The 12,776-nt window shown below is 34.4% G+C and overlaps 1 protein-coding gene across 1 annotated transcript in view; it reads left to right on the top strand.

Annotated features, from left to right (window-relative positions):
* LOC107549264 (nucleosome assembly protein 1-like 4) overlaps positions 1-12,776 on the top strand; it is a 26,214-nt gene that overhangs the window by 3,235 nt on the left and 10,203 nt on the right. The window contains exons 2-12 of the mRNA XM_016230276.1: positions 224-272; positions 586-646; positions 1,892-2,051; positions 4,475-4,558; positions 4,749-4,880; positions 7,652-7,723; positions 7,821-7,960; positions 8,757-8,770; positions 9,847-10,031; positions 10,397-10,432; positions 10,527-10,577. Of these exons, the coding sequence (XP_016085762.1) occupies positions 239-272; positions 586-646; positions 1,892-2,051; positions 4,475-4,558; positions 4,749-4,880; positions 7,652-7,723; positions 7,821-7,960; positions 8,757-8,770; positions 9,847-10,031; positions 10,397-10,432; positions 10,527-10,577 (969 nt within the window). The 5' untranslated portion in view covers positions 224-238. The remainder of the gene's footprint in view (positions 1-223; positions 273-585; positions 647-1,891; positions 2,052-4,474; positions 4,559-4,748; positions 4,881-7,651; positions 7,724-7,820; positions 7,961-8,756; positions 8,771-9,846; positions 10,032-10,396; positions 10,433-10,526; positions 10,578-12,776) is intronic.

The raw sequence follows: 12,776 nt of genomic DNA, 5'->3' as shown, positions 1-12,776 counted from the left end.
GGTCCATTTGTTTAGCACACTACTCATATCAGTATCATCCTAATCACATATTTAGTAAATAAATCCATGCTGGTGTTAGTCATACTTTGACATCTTATAAATACAGAACCTGTTAAATTAATAAATTAATTTTGTGATTAATTTTTTAAAATCAGGATAAAGTATGCTACATTTTAATTTGAGCATGACCTTCACTTGTCCTATTTTTGTTTCTTTGCAAAATAGCTGAGGTGTGGAAATGGATAGAAAAGATGAAAAGAGTGAAGCCAAAGGTATGTTTGTGTGTCATTTATTTACTGTATTTACTATTTACTTGCATATGTTATGATATACATTGAGTACAATTATGTGATTGTTATAAAGAGCTCCATTATTTTTTATCCTTTAAAAAAGAAATATATGTTTCATTAAAGTTTATTTACAAAGAAAAATGCAATAATTTAATAGGGTTTTAAGCAGTAATGTCCAGAAATTATACATCTGTCTGTAAGACCGCTGTAAATATGTAAACACACTTGGTGAAAATACATATGCTAAAAATAACATTGGGACTTTCAGAAGTAATTGCTTTCATTTTTCTTCAAGGCAAAGGAGGAAATAAACCTTTTCAGTCCGACAAACCAGAGGGCTTTTTACAAGTAGAAAGGTACGATACAAATTTATATGCATGACTTTAGAAAACCAAGATGATAAAGAACATCACAGACTTCATATCTGTAAAGTTTTGTACACTTTCTTTGTAGTTTCAAATCTTGCTCTTTGTAAACATTTGTAACATTTACTAAACTTGTGTTTTGCAAACATCTGTAAAGTACGGAAGTTCTAAGCGGCCATGCATGATTTTTTTTCCCCTTCCTTTCTCGTTATAACGACTTATTTTCTCGTTATATTGACATAACGAGAGTTGTTTTCTCGTTATAACGACTTAATTTTCTCGTTATATCGACATAACGAGAGTTGTTTTCTCGTTATAACGACTTAACGAGAAAATAAGTCGTTATAACGAGAAAACAACTCTCGATATGTCGATATATAATGAGAAAATAAGTCGTTATAACGAGAAAACAAGAAGGCAAAAAAAAAATAATGCATGGCCGCTTAGAACTTCCGTAGTAAAGTGTCATAATGCTGTTAAAGTCTTGTTTTGCAAACATCTGTAAAGTGTCATAAACTTGAGTTTCAGCTGTTAAGCTCTATAGCTTGTTGTTTTAGTAAGCATCTGTTTAATACATTTGATTCGTAAACATCTGTAAAATTTAGCTGTGTTATGTTTTGTAAACATCTAAAAAATGGTATAGTGTTATAAACTTACGTTTCTTCTGTTAAGTTCTGGAACTGTTTTAGTAAATGTCTGTAAAGTTTCATAAACTTGTTTCATAAATGCTGCTCCATCTGAAAGCATGTGATGGAGATTTACTACTAATCACAGAACCGACATGGCATTCGATTATTTGCACAGCCCTACTTGTGTTTTGTAAACATCTGTAAAGTGTCATAAACTTAAGTATGCTAAAATGTTTTGTTTATGAAACAAGTTTACGAAACTTTACAGTCATTTACTAAAAACAAGTTACAAAATTTAACAGATGAAACTCAAGTTTTTGACACTTTACAGATGTTTTCAAAACATGAGTTTCATCTGTGAAGTTCTTGTGACTTATTGTTTTAGGAAACGTCTGCAAAGTTTCATGAATGTCAAATTTAACAAACATTTGTTTTGTAAGCATCTGTAAATGTTTCATCTGTAAAGAGTTTCATCTGTTAAGGTCTGTGACTTGTTTTAGTAAACATCTGTAAGCTTTCTATAATGTTTCATAAACATCCGTTAAGTTTGTCTTTAACTTGTAATAATGTTGTGTAAAACTGAGTTTTCTGACTTCTGACTATCCAGAACACTGAATTTCCATCTCCTACCCAAGACTGTAAAGAGAAGAGTTTATGCCCTGAAGAGGCTCCAGCTCCAGAGCGCCAACATAGAGGCCAAGTTCTATGAAGAAGTCCATGAGCTCGAGAGGAAGTATGCTGGCCTCTACCAGCCCATCTTTGAGAAGGTATGCAAAGGACTCTCTGTAATACCAGGCGTTCTGTTTAAACACGCTCCGTGTTAGGTCGGAGCTGGTCCACTGAGGTAATTAACCCCTCACAAACCTGAAACGCTTTCTCCAGCATGAAAGTTTACCGTGTCCGGAACGACAAACGGACATGTAATGGTTATACACTGGGACCTCCACAGAACCAGTCACAAGGGTCCATTTTGTGAAATTGAGATTTATAAATCATCTGAAAGCTGAATAAAATAAGCTTTCCATTGATGTATGGTTTGTTAGGATAGGACAATATTTGGTTCGAGATACAACTATTTGAAAATCTGGAATCTGAGGGTGCAAAAAAATCTAAATACTGAGAAAATCGCCTTTAAAGTTGTTCGAATTAAGTTCTTAGCAAAGCATATTACTAATCAAAAATTAAGTTTTGATATTTTTGCGGTAGGAAATTCTTCATGGAACATGATCTTTATTTAATATCCTAATGATTTTTGGCATAAAAGAAAAATCGATCATTTTGACCCATATAAATCCGTGTATCATTCGATTATTCGTTTTTTTATTCAATATTGAAAGTAGAAAAATGAGAAAACAGCTCCTTTTTCGTTTTTTTCCTAAAAACGAAAAACGAGAATTCAGCTTAAATTTTCGTTTTTCGTTCGTGGGTGGAAAAATTAATAAACAGCATGAATATTCGATTTCTACACATTTCTACTGATTGGTCAACTGAAGATCAAACCGTGCCGTCATCAGTTCTTCCGCAGTCAAGTCAAGTCACCTTTATTCCTTTATTTATTTTAACAATACAGATTCATGCAGCAGAATAATAGTCCTCCACTGCTGCAGTTGTATGGATTCTTAACACCTTAACACATTCTACATTTAATCTTTTTTCATCAAACAAACAGGCTAATGAATAGCTCGACATAACTCGTAAGAGTCTAGACAGGGCTTTCTTCTGTGTAGATATAAATTCTATTCTTTGCATCAGCTGGGCATGGCAGTGTATGAAATGACAGCTGTCATAGCCTACCCTGCTCACCCAGTAAGTCTGTTTGTTTAATTAAGAAATTAATTAATTTGTTTCAAAATAAATATTTTAAACACTAAGAAAGAAAGGAAAGAATAATAAATTGGCTTGGGTATATATAGGCCTATGTTGCAAGAACTGTCATTTTGACTGACAACCAGAGAACAACTGATATTAGCCTACTGTTAGTTATATAATGTAGTCTTGTGTTTTATTAAAATTGATTATAATTGATATCTCAAAAGGATATGCACTTGTGCGCAGCGTGAGCTGCAACGCAAGATTTTCATAAAATATAATAACTTTCCATTTCGTTTTTTTCTCACCAAACCCTCAGTATAAATTCAGAATGCTTGGAATATATGCCACGAGATGCATAAGATTATTTATGACAGATATGTATCCGCTTAAAAAAAAAAAAACTAAAGTCACCATTCTCTGCCATTAAATTGGCAAGCCCGAGCAGGACATTGCGATGTTGCGAAATTGCGATGGGTTAAATAAACTCAATAAGCAGACAGACGCGACTACAGTCAAGCGCAGACCAGTATTGAAGTGCACAGGAAATAAGCAGGAGTCATATTTAAAGCAGTTTAAATTAATATTGAGTACTGATTGATGTTCACCTGGATTTTTCCCCCATCGAGGGAACTTAATACTCTGTCATTAGACGAGCTATTCATTTAGTCTGCTTGTTGAGAAAAATATGAAATTGATAAAATGGGTTATTAATCCGTACAACTGCAGCAGCGGAGGACTATTATTCTGCTGCATGATACTGCAGAAGAACTGATGACGGCACGGTTTGATCTTCGACTGACCAATCAGCAGAAAGGGGCGTTTAATTCCCGCCCACATGTAGAAATCAAATATTCAAACTGTTTATTCATTTTTCCACCCATGAACGAAAAACGAAAATTTAAGCTGAATTCTCGTTTTTCGTTTTTTGGAAAAAAACGAAAAAACGAAAAAGGGCCAGTTTTCAAATTTTTCTACTTTCAATATTAAATCAAAAAACGAATGATCGAATGATACACGGATTCATACAATGTATTGTTGGCTATTGCTGCAAATATACCCCTGCGACTTAAGACTGCTTTTGTGCTGCAGGGTCACATATGAGTGCTAAAGTCAGTCCAACAGAATGAATGACCAACTGCTCTCATTCAAAACTGGCAATTTCCTTGTCTGGAGACAAGCTAGTAGTTCAACTTTTACCCAGAATGCAAATAAAGGGAATCCAGCCTTCTTGTTACAGGCCTGTCCAAAGAGAATTAATTGCTTTGGTTTTGTGTTGCACACTTGTTTACGAAATGAATGCTATAAGTGTTTTGCCCTTGAAATGATGATGTCATGCATATGAAATGATGATGTCACAGCACAATGCTCCTTTGTTCAGAGACGGGACATTGTGGCTGGCGCCGTTGAACCCACAGAGGAGGAATGCGAGTGGCAAAGTGACAGGGAGGAAGAGGATCTTGCTGTAAGTGGATGCTTGTGAGAATACTGAAAAAATTTATCATATCAATTGCAAATTTCAATTTTCAAGCATTCTGCTTTCTTGGCAAGGCTTTTTTCTTTTCTTTTTTTGCTGGAAGCCCTGAGCTATTGAAAAGCCCAGTTGGAGGATGAAATGATAATGGTCTGTTTAACAAAATGATTTTCACGCACAGGAAGATTTGCAGAAAAAAGCTGCTCTGGAGGAGAAGCAGGCAGATTCAGCCGGCGCCGATGATCCGAAAGGAATCCCGGAGTTCTGGCTCACCATCTTCAAACGTGTGGATATGCTGGAAGAAATGCTGCAGGTCGCATTACTTCTCCTTAATTAAAGGGGTCATCGGATGCCCATTTTCCACAAATTGATATGATTTTTAGGGTCTTATTGAAAATAGTTTGGTTCAAATTTCTCAATGGTAGTGTAAAACAGCACTGTTTTTGCCCTGTCAAAAACAGCTCTTTCAGAGCATGCTATTTATTGCATTCCGCTTTAAATGCAAATAAGCTCTGCTCGCCCCGCCCCTCTCTTCCGAACTGCTCTCTGAGAGATGGTAAACTTTAGCCGCATTCATCGTGAAACTTGCTAATTAGCACATTATTAGGAAAGGCAATTTGCAAAGATTCATTAAAAAACCTTACACTCACTTCTGGTGGTGAAGCTGTATCATGAATGATTTGCGCAAACATAAATGCATTTATGTAGATCGGGGGCAAACGTAATCCACTGCATCTTCAGCGGCTCAGATGTCGGGAGTAAATGACGACTGCTTTGTTCATTATTACATCCAACAACAGAACACCTCGATCGCTTAGGAGTCATTCTTGTCTACATCTGCTCTGCGGTGAAACAATGGCGGACTGATTCGCAAAAAACATTTGCAAGAAACGTGTTTATATTGCAGTCAGATTAACATTTTGGACCTGTCTTTCTAAGCACCCTGTTTTTAGATTTGGAGTCATTTTCTGTTTTTTTTTCTTTAGTTAAATTTAATTATGATAGAAAGGTGATAAAATATTGGATAATTTGGTTTTCATTACAATTTTAAATAGAAATTAACAGTAATTTTGTGAAATGATAAAGCAAAAAGCCTTGCATTACAGTTAATTTTCTTTGCTTTAGGGCTGTTTATGCACAACGAGCCATTGGGCAATAATAATTATAATAATAAATAAATAAAAAATTATTTTCATTGATATTATTATTATACATTTGTTTTCTAATTTGGTGTTTAATTATATAAATAATAAAACTGTAACCTTGCGTTATAATGAATTTGCTATGGTTTATGGCTGTTATTATGCACAAAAATGAACCATTGGCCAATAATAATAAATTATTATAAAAGTTTTTTGCATTTTTGCCTTTATTTTGATGGGATAGTAGAGTAATGACAGGAAGCGAAGTGGCAGAGAGAGAGCGGGGAAAGGTCCACGAGCCGGGACTCGAACTCGGGACACCCGCAACAGCGCTTTATGTCGGCGTGCTGCCCACAAGGCTATCGGCACCAACATTATTATTTTTGATAGAAATAATAACTAGTGGTTAAACGGATCGTAGTTGATCCGTGGTCCATATGGACCAAGCCCCACGGTTCGGCACGCATGTGATCCGTGAATTAATTGCAGAATTTTACCATAATAGAGTATAAGTTTATCATTTGTTTGTATTTACACAAGCAAGCGAATTTTAAACAATTCCAGAGAGAAAAGGCGAAAGGAAACTCGATTAGTTACTCGCACGCTGTTCTGTTCTCTACGCGCACACACACACACGAAGCGCACGAACACCAAACTGAATCCTCTTCTGAATCCTCTGAACAGACACATACACATAAAATTATGACAAAATACCCATCTCGACAATCATTCAGTTAAACAGTCAGTTATGTCTCAAGTGAATGAAAACAGCTGAGAAAGAAATCGGATGTGATGTGTATCATTCTATCAGATCGGTGCATCAGGTCTTAAAGGGACAGCGGCCTATAAATACTGCTGCTGTCGTTAATGATCATCAAACAACAAAACAGCTGTGATGAAAAAAATCTATATTTCATTTATACATTATTTTCCCTAATTATTACATTTATGCATTTGAAAACTACCAACCTTATTTTGTTTGTAACATATTCTGTTGTATTTATCTATGCTTGTAATTTGTGCATTTGTTCTTATTTTTACTGGCTGTTCTCTTGTCTCTTTAATCATGTTTCAACTTTCTTAGTTAATCTAGTAGTATTTGCTGTGGTATCAAAGACGTACTTCGATTTAAGTAATAAATGGAAAGCAAGTTAAATGGAAATATTTTTCTTTTCTTGCTGATCCGAAAAATGATCCGATCCGTGGGTCAAAAACCGTAATGTGATCCGAACCGTGAGATTTGTGATCCGTTGAACCACTAATAATAACAACCTCAACTTTGGGTTTTAATTAGAATTTTAAATAGAATATTACAATTTACCTCCATTAAAATAGAGTATAGTGCTGATATGCACAACACGAACCACTGGCATAAAATAAAATTAATTTAAATAAAATAAATAAATAGGGTTTTAATTAGAATTTAAAATAGAATTTAACAGTAATTTGGTAAAATAATGAGTCAATATTTACAGTGAATAATTATAGTAATTACACTGAATTTAAATGAATTTTACACTGAAAAGTATAAGTATATATAAGTATAAACGCATTGCATAAAACATTATAGAAAGTGACTGCTTTGACCTGTTGCATAAAGAATTGATGTGGATTACACAGGATGTGGTTCTTGTGACAGGAAGCTTATAGAGGATATGCAATGTTGTATTGGTGCATGCAGAATTCACATGCAATCTGATCATATCGTCCTTTAATGTATAATTTTCTTGAAATTTATTTTGTATACATAAGTGATCAGTAGGTCGGCATCCTCGGGAGTTCATCAACTGATTTCTCTGTGGATTCTCTCAGCTCTGCTTTACCTTATAAATCCATTTCGCAGAATGCATTTCCCCTGAAAACTTTCCCCAGTGCCGAAAACATAAAGTTGAATCCATGCTGCCTTGGTTTAACCATTGTGGGGTCTTTTTGTTTCCTGTAGGAGCATGATGAGCCAATCCTGAAACACCTGCAGGACATCACTGTGAAGTTTTCTGAGCCTGCACAGCCCATGGTTTGTCAAACAGCTAAACAAGCTTCTGTTTACTTCTGACGTTTTTTTAACAAATAGATACAGGTTTTTAATACTGCTCAATTGTTTGTCAAAACAGAGTTTCACATTAGAGTTCTACTTCGAGCCCAACAGCTACTTCAGTAACACGGTCCTCACTAAAGTCTACAAGATGAAATCAGAGCCGGACACAGCAGATCCATTCTCATTCGAGGGGCCGGAGATCATAGACTGTGAAGGGTAAGATGGAGAAATGGCGTACTGTATGTATATATATTTCTGTCAGGACCACTATCGTCAAAGATGATTGATAATTAGCATACAGTTTGGATTGGCGGTATGGTTCTGTTCTGGGCAAGAACTCCCTGCGCATCCATGCAGCCTAGCATGGATGAGAGCAGGGAGAGCAGCGATAACCCCCCAGGGTAAACACAACAGAAACAACATAAATGTATTGCAGATATCATTAAAGTTCAATAATTTAATGTACACATTTTAGAATTAGTCTGATTCAAAGGAGAATCAGAAGGCTGAATCCTGACTGACAGAGGAGGAGCTGGGGATGGAGGAGGGTAATTAGCTATTGAGCAATGCGAAAACTGCTGATACTACTGAGGGACCTTATATATGAATGCTTAGCTGATGCGAGCTTGACTAACGTGACCTGCCAGAACTAACGCTTACGCTTGATATATATATATATATATATATACGGTAAAAAGGTTGGACTAATTAAGATATTTTAGTCTTTTTGAAAGAACGTGCAACACGCCTGCATTTATTAGATCAGAAACTAGTTAAATATGATTAGGGTTTCAAATAAGTGTTTTCTATTTGAATATGTTAAACCGCAATTTATTCCTGAGATGTAAAGCTGAATTTTCAGCATCATTACTCATTTCTGATTATTATCAATGTTGAAAACAGTTGTGCTGCTTAATATTTTTCGTATAGTGTCACATAGTAATTTTCTCAAAAATCTAGTTAGTTGTCAAAAATGAGTCGTGCTTCATAATTCATTGCTGATGTATTTTAGTGAAGACAACGTTTGCTAGTGGAACTGTCAAAAATGTATAGGTTTGCATGTGTATGCACAAATATGTTTTCACCAAAGAAAGAAAATGGGAAACTCAGGAAGTGACAGAGGAGAACAAATAAGGGTCAATCACCTGCGTTGTGATTGGCTGATTTTAGAAGGAGTGTGGTTAAAGAACTCTGAATAGAAGGTGTAAAATCATAATTGAAATCTTTTGTAACGTTATACATTACCGTTCAAAAGTACTATTTATTTGTTTTTTTGAAAGAAATTAGTACTTTTTATTAGGCAAAGATATGTTAAATTGATCAAAAGTGATAGTAGAGACTAAAATCGTTACAAAAGTTTTCTATTTTGAATAAATGCTGTTCTTTTTAACTTTTTATTCATCAAAGAATCCTAAAAAAAGGTATCACATGTTCCAAAAAATATTAAGCAGCACAATTGTTTTCAACATTAATAATAATAGTGCCGCATATCAGAATGATTTCTGAAGGATCATGTGACACTGAAGACTGGAGTAATGATGCTGAAAATTCAGCTTTTCATCACAGGAATAAATTACATTTTAAAATATATTAAAATAAAAAAAAAAATTTTTTTTTAAATGGCAATAATTTTTCACAATATTACTGATTTTACTGTATTTTTGATCAAATAAATGAACATAAAGAGACGTCTTTCAAGAACATTTAAAATCTTACTGATCCCAAACTTTTGAACAGTAGTGTTCGTAAATGAAAAAGCTAAGATTTCTGAAATTATACTAATTAACTGAATGTGTTTTTAATACACAAAAAAACTGGTTTACTGTTCAACAGCCATTCATACTTTTTAATTGAATGCATTAGTTTTTTTTTTCACAAACACATACTGTAGCTCAATCCTCCTCTGCGAGTTTAGAAAACACGTCACCAACAAGAAACATCTAAAGAGTTCCTGCGTCAGCTACAGCTTAAAAAAACACAAGCACAATCATTGCACAATGGCTTCTCAGTTAGTGCTCGATTACATCTCTAGGTCACAATATTGAAAGTGTGGCATTAGTATGACTACAGTAGATGCTATTTTCAGTCCTGGAATAATTGAGTTTTTCATTCAATAATTTACTCTATAAACTTCCATTGGATGCTCATTGTGTCTGTTTGTGTCCAGGATGAAGACTTGGACTTCACTCTAGGTACAGATTTTGAGATCGGACACTTCTTCCGAGAGAGGGTCATTCCCAAAGCGGTGCTTTATTTCACTGGAGAGGCCTTAGAGGACGACGAGAGTGTACGTCGGCTGTTTTTACTGTTACTATCACAAGGAAATCTAGGACTGATTATAGATAAAAAAAAAAAAAGAATTTAATATACATTTTGATGTATGTATGCTATACATTGGCTTAAATTGTAATAAAAGAGTTATTATTTAATTGGATTTCATTTTGTGTTAAGACTCCTGGAACTGGTCACTTTTTAATAGATTTTTTTTTTTAAATGGACAAAAGGAGCATTGCAATCTGTGTGTGATGTTGTTTAAGTTTATTTTGGCACCAAAATAATATTGTAAATATTTAATGTATCACCCAGACCCTCTGTAAAATAAACTATTACTTTTATTTTATAATGTATATGTAATTCTATGCTGTTTTGCAGTATGAAGAGGAGGATCTTGAAGAGGGAGAGGAGGAGGTGAGAATCCTTTAATAGACACATTTACCCTTTAATAATAGTCCAAATTTATGGGCAATTGCAGTGTAACAGCAGATTATTATGTGTCATTCAGGATCTGGATGACGAAGGTGAAGAAGAGGATGAGGGAGATTGTGATCACACGGTGAGTATTTAAATAATCTGTTTGTCTAGTATGCACTATCAGCTATCATTATTAAAAAAGCAAAAAGCAGCATGTAATTAGCTGGGGTTATACATTTTTTTATATTTTAATCACATTTATCTCAAATTTGAGAATTCTACTGGGATTGTAGATTGTTTTTTAAATAAAATACTGGCATGCTAGTAGATACTGTGTGCTGCTTGCTATTTTTTCAATATACTTGTATGAAACTGTATAAAATATGCAGTAACACATTAGTAAGTCACGCACGACTTACTGGTTACTGTGTATTTTATGTACAATTTTATGTAAATAGGTCTCAACTTTTGGCATTTGGCAGAAATTTCAGTACATTGCATTCTGGGATACAATATTCCCACTGTGTGCTCAGTTGTATACTGCATACTGCAAAGTAGTAGTTGTAGTATTGTATTCCAAACATAGTCAAGCATTACCTTGTATAGTACTTCATGATCAGCTGCATGCCTGATGTGTAAACCTGTGTGTTTGTCCCTCCACTTCCCCTTTACAGGCATAATTCATTTCTCACTTCATGCATTTCTAGGTAAGAGACACCTGAAGGGATGTGGTGCTATTTCCAATCTATCTTTTGATCCATCTTCCCTTCATTGTTATAGCTTTCACTCTTATGTCACTTTCACATGAAAAGTTTGTGTGCGGACTGTTAAGTTTTGCTTGAAAACGGTGGATTTTGTTTCATGTGAACGCGGTGAAACTATGTAACTACTATTAATTACGTATAATTTGCATTTTTTGTTCACATATAGATGCTAAACACTTATGATGGTAAAAGTATTTTGCAAACGTACCGTGGTTTGAAATAACAATGTTGATATTATCAATATTGAAAACAGTTGTGCTGCCTAATATCTTTGATCAATAGAAAGCTCAAAACAACAGTTTAATTGAGATTTTATGCATATATATAAAGTTGCAAATAGATTGTTCGCAAATAGATGCTAATCACTTTGATGGTGAAAGTATTTTGCAAACATACTGTGGTTTAAAACAACTTGGAAAAAGTGAAAATATATCAGCCAGAAGTACGCAACTATTATTAGTTACGTATTATTTCCATTTTTATTCATAAATAGATGCTTATTGAAAATAGTAATAAAAATAAATGTATTTGAAGTGAAATAAATGCTTTCTTCAATGATGAATACATAAAGTAATTTATCATTGCCGAACATCAACAATACCTGCCATCTGAACTTAGATGGCAGGTGCTCAATACTACTAGAGAGTGTTTACTATGGTGAAAGTGTTTTGCAACCGAACCGCAGTTGGAAACGATCCTATAAGTGTGAAAGCAGATCAGCCAGAAGGATGCAACAGTCGAATTTGGAATTGGACAAGCAAACGACTGAAAGTGTGAAAATGACATTTAAGACTAAACTTCTCAACTCCCACTCACTAAATTAACCTTATAGGTGAAGTGTGTAATTTTAATGTCAAAATACATATTAAGTGGTCAGACAGTAAAAATGCCATTTATTTTCTCCATGGGAAAATTGATATTTACCGATAACCGTTTTTTTTTTTACAGATTTTTCCAATTTTGTTGAATCCATCGGTTTACATTATTGCAACTCATGTTTTAAATAATAGTGTTTAACAGTGAAAAGTACATTACTCATGATGCTGTACAGAAAATTCCACCAACTAGAGACTCTCAATGAGAAGATCGCGCCAAACAGGCGCTGAGCTCCGCCCACTCCCATGAAGCACCTCAAATAACGTAATCACACAAGACATAAATATTTAAATATATGTATATATATATATGCATATTTTGCAGTAAACTTAAAATTAGGGCTGCCCCCTAATAGTCGACTAACCGTTTGTCGACGAAAAGAGGCTTAGGGTGTACTCGCACTATGCGATCTGAACCGTGCCCGAGTGCCTTTGACCTCTAAAGCAAATAGATTGTTCGCAAATAGATGCTAATCACTTTGATGGTGAAAGTATTTTGCAAACATACTGTGGTTTAAAACAACTTGGAGAAAGTGAAAATATATCAGCCAGAAGTACGCAACTATTATTAGTTACGTATTATTTCCATTTTTATTCATAAATAGATGCTTATTGAAAATAGTAATAAAAATAAATGTATTTGAAGTGAAATAAATGCTTTCTTCAATGATGAATACATAAAGTAATTTATCATTGCCGAAC

The sequence above is a fragment of the Sinocyclocheilus grahami genome, unplaced genomic scaffold (assembly GCF_001515645.1).
Source record: "Sinocyclocheilus grahami isolate Dianchi unplaced genomic scaffold, SAMN03320097.WGS_v1.1 scaffold367.1, whole genome shotgun sequence".
Classification (NCBI taxonomy): domain Eukaryota; kingdom Metazoa; phylum Chordata; class Actinopteri; order Cypriniformes; family Cyprinidae; genus Sinocyclocheilus; species Sinocyclocheilus grahami.
The sequence above is the reverse complement of the archived record's forward strand: the minus strand, read 5'-3'. Positions and strand labels throughout refer to the sequence as shown.